This window comes from Acomys russatus, chromosome 4 (genome assembly GCF_903995435.1).
Source record: "Acomys russatus chromosome 4, mAcoRus1.1, whole genome shotgun sequence".
Classification (NCBI taxonomy): domain Eukaryota; kingdom Metazoa; phylum Chordata; class Mammalia; order Rodentia; family Muridae; genus Acomys; species Acomys russatus.
The window spans coordinates 57,620,111-57,639,824 of record NC_067140.1 but is presented as its reverse complement, the minus strand read 5'-3'; the positions used below and the strand labels follow the sequence as shown (position 1 = coordinate 57,639,824).

Below are 19,714 nucleotides of genomic sequence, written 5' to 3'. Positions count from 1 at the left end.
TAGATGAGTGAATGACTTGTCTGGCAGGTAGTTGGGATGCCAGATGGACTTCAGTACCCCTAAAGCTAGAGTTATACCAAACCTGAGGGTGGGAAACAGAATTCTAGTTCTCCGGACAAGCAGCAAATACTCTTAAACTACCAAGCCATCTTTCTAGCATGCAGGGTAACATTTGTTAAATACAGGTTAAGTCAAATTTAAATGGTAAAATACCTGCTACTGCAGAGAATCAGCTTTATTTTAGATTTAGCAGATTAACAAATGCAAACACCAGTTACAGGTTTAAAAAAATTTACTTATTATATATACAGTGTTCCGCTTGCACGTACACCTGCATGCCAGAAAAGGGCACCAGATCTCATTATAGATGGTTGTGGTTGCTGGGAACTGAATTCAGGACCTTTGGAAGAGCAGAAAGTACTCTTAACCTTTGAGCCATTTCTCCAGCCTCCACAGGTTTAAATTTAAAGTGGTTTTCTTTTCTTTTTTCTTTTTTTGGAAGGGACAAGGTATGTTTTCACTATGCCTAGAACAAGAGTTCTATTTGCCTGTCTCCACTTCCAGAGAGCTGAAATTAAAGAAAACCCCAGCACTCAAGGAGGCAGAGGAAAGCAGATTGTTTTGTGTTCAGGGCCAACTTGGTCTACAAAGTTGAGTCCAGGACAGCCAAGGCTAGACAGAGAAACCTGTCTCCCAAAATAAACAAAGTGTGCCATCATGCTCGCCTCAAATTCAGAGATCCACCTGCTCTCTGCCTCCTCAGAGCTGGGATGAAAGGCATGTGTTAACACTGCCAGACTGAGGCCAAGGTTTTTTTTTTTTTCTGGTTTTTCGAGACAGGGTTTCTCTGTGTAGCCTTGGCCATCCTGGACTCACTTTGTAGACCAGGCTGGCCTCGAACTCACAGTGATCCGCCTGCCTCTGCCTCCCGAGTGCTGGGATTAAAGGTGTGTGCCACCACGCCCGGCTGAGGCCAAGGTTTTTTGTTTGTTTTTTAATATTTTATTTATTCTATGTATTAGACTGCTCTATCTGCAGGTACACCTGCATGTCAGAAGAGGGCTTTGAGGGCATAGTTGTAAGCCACCATGTAGTTGCTGTGAATTGAACTCAGGACCTCTGGAAGAGCAGGCAGTGCTCTTAAGTATTGAGCCATCACTCCAGCCCCAGAGGCCAAAGTTTTAACCTCAGTGTGTTTTACACACACACACACACACACACACACACACACACACACACACACACTTCTTTAAATTGGGTATGCTGGTAAGCCTGGCACCTCCCCTTCTTCTCTGGCTTCTGGCCTACAATATAAAATATTTCCTTGCTGTATGAATTCCTTTCATGAGATGTAGCTAAATATACCAGCACCAGAACTTAAATTTTGGTGCCACTGCCCTTTTGAAAACCCCAACTATAAGATAATTCTCTTCTCTTTGCATCTGACTCAGCCTCAGGTGTTTACAGCTACAGAACCCTGGCCAGTACAATCACAAAGACACCCATGGGAACTGCTAGTAGACACAGGAGTTGACTACTTATTTGTAATCTCTTACCTTAAACCTTATTTGTATCTAACTACTGTACAAAAGACTTAACTCTGAGTTGAAGAAGGGACACAGCAAGACTATACATAGCTTTGTGGCAGAGCGCTTGCCTGGGAGGAGTGATGAGATAGGCTAAATTTTCAGCACTGTGGGGAGGGGGTGGAGGGTAAGCCAACACTTCTATTTTGGCCTTTTTGTTTGTGTTTTTCAAGACAGGGCTTCTCTGTAGACCTGGCTCAAAGATCCGCCTGCGTCTGCCTCCCTGGGTGCTGGGATTAAAGGTGTGCGCCATGCTTTTGGTCCTCTAACTGAAATAGACCCTGATGTCTCTAATGCAGGTCTGCAACAGGCACCAGTCCCCCCATTACAGCGTGCTGACCCAGCTCTCTATGAACTGCTTCACATTCGTCTGCGCTGCCCTAACTTGCTGGTCCCCCAATGCAGAGGCTCCTTACAACCCAATCAGTCTTGTGGCATCAACAAGCATGTGCTACTTACCCACCACTGAGGCATCTTTATCACTAATGAACTTCTTAAATTCCTCCTCAGTCCTGAGAGGAACTGAAGCTGGTCCTGCTTGTTTCTTCAAGTGGCTGACAATTCCATCTTAAAGATAAAATTATATTAACACATGTAATTTGAGAAGGTAAGGATTGGAAATGATTAAAACTTCAAAAGGGCTAGGCAGTGGTGGCACGTGCCTTTAATCCCAGCACTTGGGAGGCAGGCAGATCTCTGTAAGCGAGGCTAGCCTGATCTACAAAGTGAGTTTCAGGACAGCCAGAGATGTTACACAGAAACACCCTGTCTCAAAAAAACTAAAACTAAAACCAAACCAACCAACCAACCAACCAAACAAACAAACAATCAAAAGGTGCAACGTATGTTTCCAATGAAGTTTTCTTCCTACACCAGTCCCTACACCACTCAATTTCTTTCTCATACATAAAAAGTTCAGCTTTAGCTTATGTACCCTTCCACTTGATTTTAGCTAAAAAAGCTAAATAGTAATTGGTATATCCTTCAAATATATATACATTATAGGATATTTGATTCCATTGTAATAAGACTGTGAACTGTAAAAAACCTGTCTCTTGTTTGGCATGGCTGAGTCCTAAAAACACCCCTTTAATCCAAGAGCTTTCTGTACACATGCTTTAATAAAGTTAACCCTAGGTCAAGAAGCAGAGCAAAAAACCAGCTGACAGGGATTAAAGAGTAGAAAGGACTTTGAGCTGAAGGCTGTAGAAGTAGAAGGGGCTTTTAGCTTTAGTGGTTTAGCTCTTGAGAGCTCTTCAGCTCTTTGGCTTTATGAGCTTTGAACTAGCTAGCTTTTGGGGCCTTTTCCACTGGGATGTGAGCTGAGTAGGAAGGTCAGTTGGGTGCTTTCTCTGTCTCTCTGAGCTAGGAGGTTTTCACCCCAGTATCTGGCCCCGAGTCTTTACTGATAAAATAGAATGATTGGGATTTTTGTTTAAATTAACACATATACATAGAAAATTATATACTTTTATCTTCAAAATGGCAATATATATGTCAACATACACCTGTTTCCTTTTTTTTTTTTTCTGGTGTGGTGGTGGCACCCTAAACTCATTTACTGAAGGCCCGCCTTTACCCACTGAGAGATCCTGACAGCCTTTAATCATGTTACAGCTGCCCAGTGTTTTAGTGACTTTATTTAATCCACGACAACTGGCAGACATTATTTCTAATCTCTAGCTTTTTCAAAAGATTCCATGACAAACAACCTTGTCTACAGGTGAGTATGCACAGTACATCTGTAAGGTAAATTTCTAGAAGTAAACCTACAGTCAAAGAGTACAGGAATTTATATTTTTTAAGCTGCTTTCGTAATAGATTTCCCTCCTGTTTCCAACCTCTTTCCTGACTACCAATTAAATTCCAAATAAACAGGCTTTACAGTGCCCATCACATTAAAAGTTCAGTAAACATCCATTCTATTAGTAAACCAGTTTCCATTCTTGTAGTAGTTCAGTGGTTACAATGCTTCTGAGGCAGGCCGGGCGTGGTGGCACACGCCTTTAATCCCAGCAATCGGGAGGCAGAGGTGGGTGGATCTTTGTGAGTTCCAGGCTAGCCTGGTCTACAAAGGGAGTCCAGGACAGGCAAGGCTACACACACATAGAAACCCTGTCTCAACAACCAAAAAACAAAACAACCAAAAAACAAAACAACAAAAAAACAAAACCAATGCTTCTGAGGCCCTAAACAAACAAACTCCTCCATATGCAGATTTTAAGTTGTATGGTTACCTGAAGTGTTTTGTTTTGTTTTTTTTTAATGATAGGGTCCTATGTAGCTATGGTTAGCCCTAAATTCACTATATAGGTAAGGATGATCCTGAGCTCTTCATTTCTGTTTTTTTTGAGACAGGGCCCTGAAATATACAATGTTGACCAGACCTGCCCATCTCTGCCTCCTCAGTGCTGGGATTAAAGGCATGCACCATGACACCCAGTGGTGAGCTTCGCTTTAAATTTTTGGAGGAAAGCCGGGCGTGGTGGCACACACCTTTAATCCCAGCACTCGGGAGGCAGAGGCAGGTGGATCGCTGTGAGTTCGAGGCCAGCCTGGTCTACAAAGTGAGTCCAGGATAGCCAAGGCTACACAGAGAAACCCTGTCTCGAAAAACCAAAAAACCCCAAAAAAATAAATAAATAAATAAATAAATAAAAATTTGGAGGAATCATTACATCATCTTCCATAGCAGCTTTATTTTCATTCCCACCAACAGTGAACAACAGTTCTAATCTCTCTCAATCTTCAGTGTCTGTATGTATCTCTTGTGCATGCTGCTAATCCAACCCAAGGCTATCTCAATCGTGGGAACCAAGCGACTTCACTGAGCTCCCTTCCAGACCATTTTATATACCACCACCCCCAGTTTCCCCACCACTTTTTAAAAATAGTGGTGGCCATCATAATGAGCACTAGATACGTTTTCTTTGCTATGCTGGGAACTGAAACTAACACCTTGCACATATCAGTCAAGTACTCTACCACGACTTAAAGCCCACATGTATATAATTGCCTCCTTCCATCAGCTAGAACACAAACTCCAGAAAAGCAGGACCAGTGAACACCAACACCTACTATCAAGGTTATCTGACACAGAGTAAAGCTGGTAGCAATTATCAAATGAAAACATGTGTAGCTGAGCTTGTATTTGAAGTCTCAAAAATATAAAAAGAAAGAAATGTAAGCCTGGCCTGGGTTAAAGCAGTCCAGGGTCCTTACCGGCAGTCCTAGGCCCGTCATAAGCACCTGCTTCTTCACCATCTCTAAATATTTTGAGGGTTGGGTAGCCACTGACTCCATACTTATTACAGGTGTTTGTGTTGGCAGTGCAATCCACCTAAAGATTAGAACCAGAGGTATCTTGTTATCTAAGTACCTATTGCAAGATCTTATCATAGTCCCAAATACCCAGAGGATCAATACTTCTTGGCATACTTACCACAGGTCATCAGGCCTAAAAGCTGTACAGGTGTTACATAACTAGATCAGAACTGCCCAAGAGATGCTTTAGAATGTAGATTCCTTAGCTTCATATAAAAAGTCTAAAATTAGTATTTAAACTATTTCAATAATGCCCCCCCCCCCACCCCTTACCATGCTACAGACCAAACGCACCACTTTACCACGAAGCTAGTCTCTGTCCTGACCAAATGCACCACTTTACCACTAAGCTACACTCTCGGCCCTAACAGATAATTTATTTTTACTTTGGTGACAATTATGTCCAAAAGTATGTGCTTAAGCATACCCACCATTTAGCTGGAATAGGATATAATTTGATTTTGTATATAATTTGTGTATTGGTAATGCATCAATACTTGTTACATTAAAAGCAAACAATTGGTTTAAAACCACAGGATACACATTAACCTTTATAAGACACTGGGATTTGATCCAAAGATGGGTAAATTGTGAGGTTCAGAAAATTACTGTATAGCCATACAACCTTGCAAATAAAATATCTTCATGTTATTTTCATGCCCATAGTCATATGAAAAATTACAAAACAGCTTTTTTTGGTATGGCAAGTTGCTTATTGTCAGGATTAAATGTAGGGTTTTTTTGAGCCAGGGTTTATCGGCGTACAAAGCCCTGTCCTCTAACTCACAGATATCTCTCTGCCTATGCCTCCATGACCACCACGACCAGCTAAATGTAGTTTTAAAACTTCTATTTTTAAATTTTATTATCGTTGCTCTGTTGTTTTGAGACAGGGCTTCTTTGTGTAGTCTTGTCTGTTTTGGACTTACTTTGTAGACCAGGCTGGACTCAAGAGATCTTCCTGCCTCTGCCTTCCAAGTGCTGGGTGTGTCACCACGCCCAGCTTAAAAACTTCTAATAAGAAACTACTTATCAGGCCGGGCGTGGTGGCGCACACCTTTAATCCCAGCACTCGAGAGGCAGAGGCAGGCGGATCTCTCTGAGTTCGAGGCCAGCCTGGTCTACAAAGTGAGTCCAGGACAGCCAAGCTACACAGAGAAACCCGGTCTCGAAAAACCAAAAAAAAAACCAAACAACCAACCAAACAAAAAACTTATCTGAAGTTAGCAGAGACATGACCTTTAAACTGGAACAGCTATGAATACTATATAATGACAAATTTTATTAAGCATTACAATTTTGCCTGTTTCTTTGCTTGTGAGACAAGGTCTCAGGGAAACTCAGGTTGGTCTTAAAACTTTTTTTTTGAGACAGGGTTTCTCTCACAGAGATCTGCCTGCCTCTGCCTCTGAGTGCTGGCATTAAAGGCAAGCGCCACCACGCCCAGCTTGGCTTTAAATTTCTAATCCTGACTCTACCTCCCAAATACTGGCATCATGAGCCACCATCACAGCTGGCTCTTAAAGCACTATGAAAACAAACACCAATCTTACAATTAACCACTTGGCTACAGATTCTGCAAGATCCCATGTCATTTTTCCTGATCATCGCTAACACCAGGGCATATTACTCAATAGCTATTCCCACTCTGCTTCTGTCTTCCGGCCTCTGTCTCTCTGGCTCATACAACGGCCTCCATATACCATCAAAGGAAGAATCTTCCTTCTCAGCCTTACAACTATACCTTTATCGTTTTTATCTGCTCCTTGGTTCTTATTTACCATGTTCTTTCTTTCCTTTAAAAAAAAATTACATTTTATTTTGTGTGTAAGTGTTTTGCCAGTGTGTATTTGTACCAGATGCACGCAGTGCCTGTAGGGGCCAGAAGAAGGCATCAGCTCCACCGGGACTGAAATTAAGAATAATTGTGATCCACCAAGTGAGTACTGGGAAATGAACCCACATCCTCTAAGAGGGGTCAAATGCTCTTAACCACTAAGCCATCTCTCAACGCCCCCTCCTGAAATACTGGTTTTACATACCAGTAAAGTACTTGACTCAATGAGACAGCTCGGCATGTAAAGGGTTTGTTCCAAGCCCAAGGACTCACATGGGTACATGCATACAAGCTCACACATACATGTAATAAAAGCATTCCACACTGACTCCATTGATGCTCACCTTTGCTAATGGGACTATCCCTTTTAATCTAGTTGCTGCAGCTTCATATTCAGGAGCAAGCCTCTTGCAATGTCCACACCTATATGAAAAAAGAAAGAAAGCCAGAGCCTTAGTTTAACACAAACTTACAGATTTTTTTTTTTAAAAAGATAAGATCTTGTTACATAGTCCAGGCTGTGACCTTCCTTTTTCAACCTCTGTTGCACTGACTGTAGGCATACTACACCAATTATTCTATTACCAAGCTATACCCCAGGAATTTTGAATACAGATTTTTTTTTTTTTTTTTTTTTTTTTGCTTTTTGAGACAGGGTTTCTCTGTGTAGTCTTGGCTGTCCTGGGCTTGCTTTGTAGACCAGACTGGCCTCAAACTCACAGCAATCCGTCTGTCTCTGCCTCCTGAATGTTGGATTAAAGGCATGCGCCACCACTTTTTTTTTTTTTTTTTTAATACAGGGTCTCTTTGTGTAGCCTTAGCTGTCCTAGACCTTACATAGATCCACCTGCCTCTGCCTCCCAAGTACTGGGCTAAAAGTGTTTGTCACCACTGCCCAACATGCCTATCATTTCTGTTTTTCAACATTAAACCAATGAGTTATGTCACAGGGAGCGGACTCCTGCTGCTCAAGCTCCTTTCCCTTAGTTCTTATGTTGTGGGCTTCCGTAGGTGGAGTGGCTGGTGTTTCAGATGAACCACAGTACCTTTCTCTTTGGCTTCAGTTAGCTACCTCAGCTCTTAAGAGTGCTTAATGTAAAAAAAAGAAAAAAAGAAAAAAAGAAAAAAAGAAAAAAAAAAAAAGAGTGCTTTATGTAGCCAGGCGCGGTGGCACACACCTTTAATCTCAGCACTTGGGAGGCAAAGGCAGGGGGATCGCTGTGAGTTCGAGGCCAGACTGGTCTACAAAGTGAATCCAAGCTGGCCAAGGTGACATAGAGAAACCCTGTCAGGAAAAACAAAACCACAACAAAAAAAGAGTGCTGAATGTGCTCAATGCACACATTCACTCTCTTCACAAGAACTGCTCCTAACTTGCATGTTTACAATAATGCTGGCAGCATGCTGAGCGACAGTATACATCTTTCCAGTTTTGCATTCTTTTTTGAACAGCACCCATTCTGTTTAGTTTATAATATAACCTCTCTTGTGGATTTGCATCTGTGGGGTCAGAGCAACAACTCCCATGTTTCTTTTGTTTGTTTTTCTGAGACGGGGTTTCTCTGTGTAGCCTGGCTGTCCTGGAACTCTCTATACAGACCAAGCTCATTTCTGCCTCTCAAATGCTGGGATGTTTAAACAAAACAAAACAAAAAATGATGTGTACACATATGGCAATTATTTTATCGATAATTAAATAACTGGAATCTGTATTTTGTTTAAAATTCAATGCCGGGCAGTGATGGTATAGGCTTTTGGGCAGTGATGGTATAGGCTTTTAATCCCAGCACTGAGGAGACAGAGTCAGGAGGACCTCTGTGAGTTCAAGGCCATGCTATTCTACAGAGCTGTCTCCAGGACAGCTAGGGCTACACAATGAAACCCTGTCTCAGCATTCATTTATTATACAACAGTTAGTGAATACATAAAATGGAACCAGTGAGTTGACCAGCAGTGAAAGTTACTGCTGATAATCTTGAGTTCCATCTCTGGAACCTACACAGCAGAAGAAAGCGCCCTCTGACCTCCACCCATGTACTATGGTGTGTACGCATCCACTCAGCCTGCCATGCATACAAAATAAAATGCAATAAAATCTTAAAGAAAAAGATGTGGTACATTCCCACAATGCAGCATTACTCATGACATCATGTTATTTACAGGCGAATGGTCAGAACTGGGGGGTGGGGGGGGGGGGATATCACGCTGAACAAGGCAACCCAGACCCGGAAAGACATGATATATATTAAATATAAGTGGATATTAGCTGTTAAGTAAAGGACAATCATACTACAATCCACAGACTCAAAGAGACTAAGTAACAAGGACTTTGGGGGACACACAGGTCTTCTTAGGAAGAAAGGGGAAATAGAATAAACTTTGCAGGTGGACTGGGGTGAGCGCGCATGAGAACAGGAGGGATCTGGTAGTGGAGGGATGGAGGGAGAGGGTAAGGGAAGGGAACACTGGAATAGAGGGCATTTAGAGGCAATGTGGAAACCTGGTGCACTGAAGACTGGAGACTTCCTGGAACCTTGAGGAGGACCCTAGCAAAGAGTCCTAGTAAAGGAGGACACGAAGCCTGAACCGGCCACCTCTGTAACCACACAAGGCTTCCAGTGGTGGGCCTGAGACACCAACCCAGCCACAAAACTGTCAGCCCACATCTATTCTGCCTGCAAGATGTGCTGTGGCAATGCTGGCTCAGAGCCTATGCGAGTGGCCAACCAGTGACTGACTGGGCTAACCTGAGGCCCAAGCCTATGGCCAACTCCGCCTGGATGGCTCAGAACTAAAACAGCAAATGTCCCCACCCTACTCCCATACCCCAAAAAGTCAGTGAAATGACTCCTAACAATATGGTTCTACTCAAAGATTGGTGCCTAGCCCAACTGTCATCAGAGGTGCTTCCTCGAGCAGCTGGCAGCCAATAGGAGCATATGCAGAGACCCATACCAAAACATTAGATGGAACTTGAAGAACGCCACAGAAAAGGGAGGGTTGTAGGAGCCAGAGGGTCTAGGATACCAGGAGACATAGTCCACAGAAGCAACTAACCACGGCTCACAGAGACTGAAGCAGCAGTGACAAAGCCTGCATGGATCAGCACTCGGCCCTCTTCATATGCGGTGTTACTGTGCAGCTTGGTGTTCTTGTGGGACTTCTAACAGTGGGAGTAGGAGACTTTGACTCTTTTGCCTGCTCTTGGGATCTTTTTCCTCCTCGTGGGGTGCCTTGTCCAGCCTTGATATGAGGGCTTGTGCCTAGACTTATTTCATCCTGTTATGCCAAGTTTGGTTGGTATTCCTGGGCGATCTGCCCTTTTCTGAAGGGAAATGGTGGAACAATAGGTCCAGGGGAGAGGAGGCTGAGGTTGGGATATATTTTATGAGAAGAATAAATTAATTAAAAAATACACACATTTTGACTGCATCTATGATGTCACTGATTATATAAAGAACCATTACTTTATAGATCACTAAGAAAGAGGTTAGTTGAGTGGTGGCAGTCTGTGCTTTTTCTTTTTTTTCCTTTTTGGTTTTTTGTTTGTTTTGGGTGTTTTTGGTTTTTCGAGACAGGGATTCTCTATGTATGTTGGCTGTCCTCGACTTATTTGTAGACCAGGCTGGCCTCGAACTCACAGAGATTCTCTGCCTCCCAAGTACTGGGATTAAAGGTGTGTGCCACCACACCCGGCTGCTTGCTTTTTCAAAACATTTTCTCTGTGTAGTCTTGGCTGTCCTGGAATTGCTTTGTAAACCAAGGTGGCCTCAAACTCACAGAGAACCACCTGCCTCTGCCTCTCAAAGTGCTGGGATTATAGGCATGCACCACTGTGTCTGGCCCTTTTATGTGTGTGTGTGTGTGTGTGTGTGTGTGTGTGTATATTTTAAAGATTTATTTATTTATTATGTATACAGTGCTCTGCCTGACTGTCTACCTATAGGCCAGATGAGGGCATCAGATCACACTATAGATGGTTGTGAGCCACCAAGTGGTTGCTGGGAATTGAACTCAGGATCTCTGGAGGAGTAGTCAGTGTGCTTAACCTCTGAGCCATTTCTCCAGCCCTTTTATATTCTTAGTAAATGTGTATATGGGTGTGAAAGATAGTAAGTAAATGTACTTGTCACTAAGCCTGACAACCACAGTTGTTTGGTTCCAGTATGATGCGAAAGCTGCCCTGACCCGCCCGCCCGCCCGCCCTGCCAACAGGACCCAGGGCATGCTGGTAGACTGTTTTCCTTTTCTGCCACTACAGCCACTGCTACTGCTTGATCCTTCATTTAAACTTTGACAATTTCTTAAAGACCTTGGAGAATATGCATTTTTGCAGTTTTTTCTCTTTAATATTTTTGTATGTATGAGTATGCCACAGGTTGTGTAGGTAGCCATGGAAATCAGACCCTTTGGAACTGGAGTTACAGGCAATTGTGAGGCCCAGATATAGATGCTAGGAATGGAATCTGGTCCTCTGTAAAAGCAGCGTTCATTCTCAATCACTGAGCCATCTCGCCAGCCTGTTTGTCACAGTCTCTCTCTCTTTTTTTTTCCTTCCTGTTTTGTTGAGACAGGGCTTCTCTGTGTAGCCTTGGCTGTCCTGGACTGGCTTTGTAGACCAGGCTGGCCTCCAACTCACAGTGACTGCCTCTGCCTCCGCCTCCCGAGTGCTGGGATTAAAGGCGTGCGCCACCACCGCCTGGCCACAGTTGCTAAAAATTCTTTATCTAGACACACTTTTCAGGGGCACAATACTTTGTAAGGGAAGATCATCATCTTCAACTCCTTACCCACCACCCCTTCCCAAATCCTGGAATTGCACCACCTTGCCTGTCTTTTTTCCTTCTGTATTCTATTTTCACTGTCTCTAGGGAGGTTACAGAAGTCTTCAACCTTCTCAAAGTGATCCCGCTGCAACCCATTGGGCTTCTGGAGATATAATGTACAGCTGGTACTGGCTGAATACTGACAAGAACGTGCCATACACCCAAATGCATGGCAAGTACCTGTGGGACTGTTAGGACTTCCCGGATACAAGAGCAGGTGTTTCTGAGTCCTCTGGGAAAAGTATACCAGCTAATGTTTTGATCAGTTCTCATGATCAAGTAAACCATACAACTGTAAAACCAGGCTTTCTACTATTGAAGAGCTTCTTAACATGGTATTGAAACTCAGGTGAGAATTGTTATCCTTTTTTAAAAGACACAGTCTCACTCTAGCTCCAGGCTATCCTGAAATAAGCCCAACACAGCCTCAGCAAGGCCATGACACTCCTCCTTCAGCTTAGTATGTCTATTACTAAAGCATGCACCTGTACAACATTCCTTTTTTTGTTTGTCCTCCCCCCCCAAGACAGTATTTTTCTATGTAACAGTCCTGGCTGTCCTGGACTTGCTTTTGTAGACTAGGCTGGCCTCGAACTCACAGCAATCCACTTTCCTCTGCCTCCTGAGTGCTGGGATTAAAGGTGTGCACCACCCCGTCTGGTTTTGCACTTAGTTCTATATAGTCCTCCAGCTTTCTGCTCAATTACATTGAAAGAAGATTTAAAAAAAAAAAAAAAAAAAAAAAAAGCCAAGTCTGTCTGTCTCTCTCTCTCTCAAGACATAATCTCACTAGGTAGCCCTGGCTAGCCTGGAGCTTGCTATGTAGACCAGGCTCTCCCAAGACTTATAGCAATCTTTCTGCCTCTCCCTCCTAAGTGTTGGGACTACATGCATGTAGCACTATGCCCAGTTTCCAAAGGTTTACAAAGAATACATTTTAAAGCCTATATGATCTAGGTTTGGGCTTAAGTATTTAAGGCTTCAGAAAGGAAAGAGTACAATACTCAAGATGAATAGCAGAGTTAATGTTGAAGAAGTCTGTTTTCAGACAACCGTGAAAGAAACATGTACTATGGTTACAGTTAGCAATACATAGCACAGGAGAGGCAACAGTCAGGTACTAATACTCACACAGCAGACAATGCCACAGCAGCAAGAGGAGAGATCTCATTTCACCTGTTCTTTTGAGGGCAGGATTTTTTAAAAAATTTAATTAATTATCTTGAGACATTGGTATTTTGACTGCTGTCTGTGTGAGGGTGTCAGAGCCTCTGGAACAGGAGTTACAGACAATTGTGAGCTGCCACGTAGGTGCTGGGCATTGAACCCGAGTCCTCTGGAAGAGCAGTCCGTGCTCTTAACCGCTGAGACATCTCTCCAGCCCTTACGGGCAGAATCTTTTTAGGTAGCCTAGACACTTTCAAACCTACAATCCTCCTGCCTCAGCTTCTGAAAAATTGAGCTAACAGGCATATAGGATGCCTGTCTCTTGCTGTTTACTTTCTAATGTAGTTACTCTCTAAATTAAAGCAAAAGTTAACATCTTTACCTCAACTATCCTGAAAATTAAGAGGAAAAAAAATCTATCAACCTTATAAATAGGCAAAGTCTGGCACAAAGGCACATGCCCATAACCCCAGTTATCTCACCAGCCTGTTTTTAAGATAGTCTTTAAAGTCAAAGCCAAACTTGGTTTATAAACTCTATCCCCTTACCTGAGAGAGGGAAGGAGAGAAAGAGACAGAGAAGGAAGGGTAGAGGAAGAGAATGAACTCAAGCTGCAGAATGTCTCCTTAGTGTGGTTAAGGCCTGGAGCTCAATTTCCAGTACAGAGCAGTGCAGTGGCAATGGCATAGGCCAGCAGGTGATGGCACCTACTAACTTGCCTGACAAGGGGAGATCCCTGGAACCCACATAAAGGTAGCATGCCCTTGACCCCACGATAGTAAGCATTTTTAAAGACACGAGCTGAAGAGATAGCTCAGTAGGTAAGAGAACTTGCTGTTCTAGGAGACGATCTGCATTCTGTTCCTGGCACCACATGGCAGCTCGTAACCTTGTGTAACCCAGTTCCAGGGTACTTGATATCCTCCATTCATACACATAACGGCCCCCATGGGCTCATATTTGAATGCTTGTCCCCTTTTGCTTTGGCAGAACCATTTGGGAAAGACTGGAAGGTGTGTCGCTTGGAGAGGGGAGGGGTGTTCAGCTTTGAGGGTTAAAACCCACACCATTCCCACTTGGCTCTCTCTGCTCCAAGTTTGTCTCAACATGTGAACAGCCCTCAGCTACTACTCCCTGCTATGATGGTCATGGACTCCAAGGCTCTGAAACTGTAAACCACAATGAACTCTTTAACAAGTTGCCTTGGTCATAGTGTTTTGTCACAACAGAAAAGTAGCTAAGATACATGAATCTGGGAAGAATCTACAGCAATTAAAAGCTCTAAACAATGGCACCATCCATAAGGTCAATGTACAAAGTGGGTTCCTAGGAGGATAGAAAAGACCACCTTTTTCAGGTAACCAACCAGAAATAGAATTAGGTGCGCTTAAAGGGAAATCAGGGTTCTGTTACATAACCTACTATCTTTTTCACCCATCCCTGGCCAATATTAAAAAACAAAAAATCAAAGCAAAACAAAACACCCACAAAAATTTAACTTACTCTCAGATGATATTTAGCAGCTGATAATGCCAATATACATTACTCAGTAATTATCACTTCATTCTGCATTGTGTCTCATACAATTATTTTAGCCTCTCATAGAGAGCTGACAGTTCTTTCCCTATAGGAATCCCAGTGTGGAGAAGGATTAGTGAGTTAATTATTCAGGGAAGGGAAAAATTATAATGAAATCTCAGTGTTGAAAAAACAGTAAGCTGTGTGTGATGGAGCACACCTTTAATCCCAGCACTCAGATGGCAGAGGTGGATAGAGCTCTGTGAGTCTGTGACCAGCCTGGTTTAGATAAGAGTTCCGGGACACCTAGGGCTACACAGCGAAACCCTGTCGCAAAACAGAAAAAACAAGGTGGAGATCAATCAAGAAAGACATTTTAGCTGGGTGTGGTGGCGCACTCCTGTAATCCCAGCACTCTGGGAGGCAGAGGCAGGGGGATCGCTGAGTTCGAGGCCAGCCTGGTCTGCAAAGCAAGTCCAGGACAGCCAAGGTAACACAGAGAAACCCTGTCAAAACAAAACAAAAGCAAAAAAAGCATGTCAGCCTCAGCCCCCAAAAGCCTGTACACATACTTGCATGTGAACACAAATATATCTGCAAACATGGACACACACAAATTCCCGTTTTATGGTATCTTTTGTATTTCTTCTATACTCTCAGAAACAGTATATAACAAATATTATTTCTTGCTATTGTAGTAGAGGGTAACATAGTACTCAGTGCTAAGCACAAGTTAAAGTCATAGGTTTGATCTTTAGCACCAGAAGGGAAATGTAAAGAGAAAACCATAGAAAGCACAACTAAGTAGATATTTAAGACTTAAAACACGCGGCCAGGCGGTGGTGGCACACGCCTTCTTTAATCCCAGCACTAGGGAGGCAGAGGCAGGTGGATCGCTGTGAGTTTGAGGCCAGCCTGGTCTACAAAGTGAGTCCAGGACAGTCAAGGCTACACAGAGAAACCCTTAAAACATGTAAACACTGCTATTTCTCTCAGAGAAATTCAGATACTCATATCCCTACAAACGTACAGGTTCACCAAACAAGGTAACTCACATATCTCTATCTCAAGTATTTAGGAAGGCCAGCCTCCACTATGTAAAATCTTGTTTAAAATAAAACAAACCTCATAATGGAAACAGTGGTTTGCAAAGAAATCTTTCACTTTCACTTACAAAATTAAAGGGGTAGACTTAAATGAAGATGGAGCCTAGAGCTTTCCATGAGGCAGGCAAGCACTTTATCCCAGACTCTTATTTTGACACCTTACAATACTTATTTCAAAGTATGGATATGTGCACATGAATTTAAGTGCCCAAAGAGGCAAGAGTGCCAGATGCTCCAGTCTCCTGCAATAGCAGCACTCACCCTTAATTGTTGAGCCGCCCCCACCCCAGCCTCCCTTACCCCTTTTCCTTAAGTAAAGTATCTTATTCTTCACTTTTGTGGGTAGGGGTGTTTGCCTGCATGTAAGTTTGTGCATATGTGTACAGTACTGGATTCCCCTAGAAGTAGAGTTACGGACAGTTGTGAGGTACCACGTGGGTGTCGGGAATCAAGCCCGGATACCCTGGAAGATCCAGTGCTCTTAACTGCTGAACCATTTGTCCAATCTCCATTTTGCTGTTAATTAGGTGTGTGTGTGGTGGTGGTGGTGCAGCAGCAGCACACCTTTAGTCTCAGGACTCAGAGGCACGTGATCAGATAGAGGTCAGCCAGAGCTATACAGTGAGACCTGCAGCATTGTTTCTAACAGGAGATAGCACTCCTGTTATGTGCAAGAGAAAAAGAGTAAATAAACAAAATAGAAGTAAATCTCCAGAGCTTGGCATGGTGGTCTATAATCTCAGCATCTGGGAGACAGAGACTGAAGGAGCAATTCAACCCTAACCTGAGCTTGTTTGTTTTTTGCGAGACAGGGTTTCTCTGTGTAGCCCTGGCTGTCCTGGACTCGCTTTGCAGACCAGGCTGGCCTTGAATTCACATCAATCCACCTGCCTCTGCCTCCTGAGTGCTGGGATTAAAGGCATGAGCCACCACGCTATTTAAGACTCTGTCTCAGAAAAACAAGCCAACAGACAGACTTTTAAAAGAAAGGAGGGGAAAAACAGAAAAGCAAAGCCAACTGATAAAATAGAAAAGTATGTAGAAATAAGGAAATTACTAACAGGAGACTTCCTTAATATCAGATTGCTCATTCAGAAAACCAATCTTTCCTACTGGCAACATGGAAGATGACTATCTTCTAAGCCAACCAAAAGCAGACACCACAGCAGCAGAAATCCACCCAACTCTTGATAGCTCAATGCATTATGGGATATGTAGTCTTTTTTTTTTTCTTTCTTTCTTTCCTTTTTCCCTTTTCTTAGTTTTCTGAGACAGGGTTTCTTTGTGTAACCTTGGCTGTCCTGGACTTGCTTGGTAGACCAGGCTGGCCCCAAATTCATAGCAATCCACTTGCCTCTGCCTCCTGAGTGCTGCAATTAAAGGTGTGTGCGCCACCACACCCAGCTGGGATATGTAGTCTTAACAAAAGCAGGTGAAACAATTTTTAGTAGAAAAACAAGCCTGAAGCCGATGTGGTGGGGCATTCAGAATGGAGGCAAACGGATCAGCTTAGCCAGGCAACTTGAGACCCTGTCTCAAAGGAAAGAAAGAAAGGGAAAAAGGGGGGGGGGGGGGGTGGGGGAAAGGGGAAAAGAGGCCAAAACAAGAAGATCCTGAGGGCCTGGCCTCTTAATCCATACACATACATTTTTTTCCAATAACGGGAATTGATTGAACATGCTAGGCAAGCACTGAACCATATCCCAAAGCCTCAACTAAACACTCTGCTTTAAATTAATTGTGTAAAAGCCCACATTTCTCCAGTTGTATGACCCCTTCAGTCAAAGAAGCTGGACCAAGGGACACCCTCAAAATTTTAACAGCACGGATAATATAACTATGATAAATTCTGAGATCATGAATTCTAGAGATGTGTAAAAGCTATCTGTAATGTATGACCAGTCTGTCAGGCACTGGAATACCCGGAGCACAAAATATCCCCAGCTGAAACACTATTTTCTTCCTGCCTCTTGAGGAGCTTTCTGATTTCAGCAGTCTTCATTCCAGGACTTTTGAGTATGACCATCTAAATAAGTCAGATAAGCTTGGAATGTACGGATCCCACTGGGTCAGAATCAAAGATAAGTTACAGTGTAACTGTTACACACTGTTTTACTAGCACAGTTGAACTGTTTGGAGAGAAAAAAAATTACACATTTCCTGAACTATCTCCACGTTAAAGTAACTAGTTTGTTGCGGTAATAATTTGTAAATTACTCAATCTACCACTCTAAGTGAAAAAACTAAAAATCCTATTTGCTCTACCTCCACAAGCAAGGTTTTATTTGGGGGGGGGGGTCACACCTACTCTAAAGAACTTAAGCTTCTGTTCCGTTAAGGAGCCCTTGAAATGGCATACTCCTCCAACAGTGGTTATTTCTTGAAGACTGTTATAAATTTTCTAGAATCATCTAAAGCTGACACTTGTGATAATCCTCGTGAAATTGTTCTTTTTAATAGAGGTCTCTGTAGCTTGAATGTAAAATACTGTAAGCCACGCCATGGATAAAAATAAAGGCCTGTCTCAAGAAAGTACTTAAGGATCATGCTGTAGCCACTTAGTGACCTTGGTTCGAAACCAATGGCTCTGGGGTGGGGACAAAAAGAAAATAGCTTGGGCTCCCGGACCTCTGCCTCTTCCCTAAGGCTTTGGGATGCCTGCCTGGTCTGCAGACCAGGGGACATTTACACTGACTCACCTAGATACTCAGAGGGGATAGGTCGGAGGCGATGGGAGGGGTAAAAAACCCTCCTCATAGGAAGTGCGGCAAGAAGGTAAGGACGTGGCCCTTCGCGGGAGCCCAGGCTTTTTTTTTTCCTTTCCGGATCTGCCCAGGTCCCCACCCCCACCCCGGCGGAGCGCCTCCGGGCGTCCCATCGACTAGCAAGGGGACAGCCGCAGCCAGGCCTGGAGAGCGGACGGCGCCCGCGCTGCGTAGGCCCAACCACTCCCGCGTCCGGCCGGTCCTCCGGGCCCAACCCCGCAGAGTGGCCTCACCAAGGGGCGAAGAACTCGACCAGCATGAGCCCCGCAGAGCCCGTGTCGGAGACGCGACTCTCGAAGTTTTCGTCCGTGAGTTCCAGCACGTCGGAGGCGGTGACGAGGCGGGCCGAGGCGAGCAGCAACGCCACGCCCGGGAGCAGCGCTAGGCGGCTGAAGCGCATGACGGCGAGACGGCGGCGGGAGACGATCGGAGGGGTCCGGGCCCGGGAGAACGGAGAAGAGAGCACCCGCAACCCGCAGCCGCTGCCTGCGCTCGCGCGTCTAGCCCGGGCAGACCTGCTGCTGAGGTCCCAACCCCCTAGGCCGGTTCGGGCCCGTAGTGTGGCAGCCGCCGATTGGCTGCGTCACGCTGCGTCGGGCGGGCCGAACCAGCTGGTAACTGCCGATTGGCTGGCGCGCGGCGCGGGGCGGGGCGGACGCTGTGGCTAACGCCTGCGGGTCAGGCTGTGGCGGAGGCCGTGGCGGGGGTCGGCAGGAAGTGGGTCTCGACGAAGCCGGAGCGGCCCTGAGAGGCGGAGTGAAGCTCAGGGCGCCGGCGCGGAAGGCGGAGTGGTGAAGTCAGGGCTGAGTGGGCGGAAGTGCGATGGGGCTGAAGTGAGGCCCAGAAGCGTGCTGGAGGTGGGGCTTGAGCTGCCCGGTTCTCTCCCTTCCCTCCCTCCAGGGCTTTGGGGCGCTCACACGCTTGCGCACCACGCTACACGGTTTCCAAATGTCAAGCCGTTGCTTTGTCCAATTATAGGGCGTAGTAACCCTACATCCTGCCGCTGTATCCTGCTCTGTCAGGCCACGTGAAGTCTGTATTTGTCCAGTGTTAGGCCTCCTGCCCTCTTTTCTGCTGCATTTTCACTGATCGTCGTTGGTTTTGTTCGTTTGTTTGGGAAGGTGGGTAACTAAGGATTGAACCAGGAACCTTGCATAATACTAGGCAAGCGATCCATCACTGACTTTAATATCCCTAGTTCTCTTTTGATTTTCTGAGACATGGTCACACTAAATTGCCCAGACTAGCCGTGAATTCATTCTGTAATCCAGGCTGGTCTAGAATATTTCGTCCTCTGGCCTCAGTCTCCTGAGCTGGGACTGATGGTCTGCACTACCAAGCTCAGGTTTTACTTTTTTTTTTTTAGCCGAGGTCTCATTGTGTAGCCCTGGCTGCTCTGGAACTCACGATTTAGACCAGGCCGACTTGGAACTCCACAGAGATCCACCAGCCTCTTGAGATTAGAAATATACGCCTCCACTGCCAGGCCAGCCTTTTACATTGATTTTTGTTCGCTTGTTTTTCCAGACAGGGTTTCTCTGTGTAACTCTGGCAATCCTGAACCAGAGAATCGCCTGCCTCTGCC

At 44.5% G+C, this 19,714-nt stretch overlaps 1 protein-coding gene across 1 annotated transcript in view; it reads right to left on the bottom strand.

Annotated features, from left to right (window-relative positions):
- Positions 1–18,669, bottom strand: part of Pdia3 (protein disulfide isomerase family A member 3) — a 29,010-nt gene extending 10,341 nt beyond the window's left edge. The window contains exons 1-4 of the mRNA XM_051144493.1: positions 18,363–18,669; positions 7,092–7,170; positions 4,809–4,926; positions 2,046–2,153 (exon numbers count right to left, since the gene is read on the bottom strand). Of these exons, the coding sequence (XP_051000450.1) occupies positions 2,046–2,153; positions 4,809–4,926; positions 7,092–7,170; positions 18,363–18,529 (472 nt within the window). The 5' untranslated portion in view covers positions 18,530–18,669. The remainder of the gene's footprint in view (positions 1–2,045; positions 2,154–4,808; positions 4,927–7,091; positions 7,171–18,362) is intronic.
- Between the last annotated feature and the right edge of the window lie 1,045 nt (positions 18,670–19,714).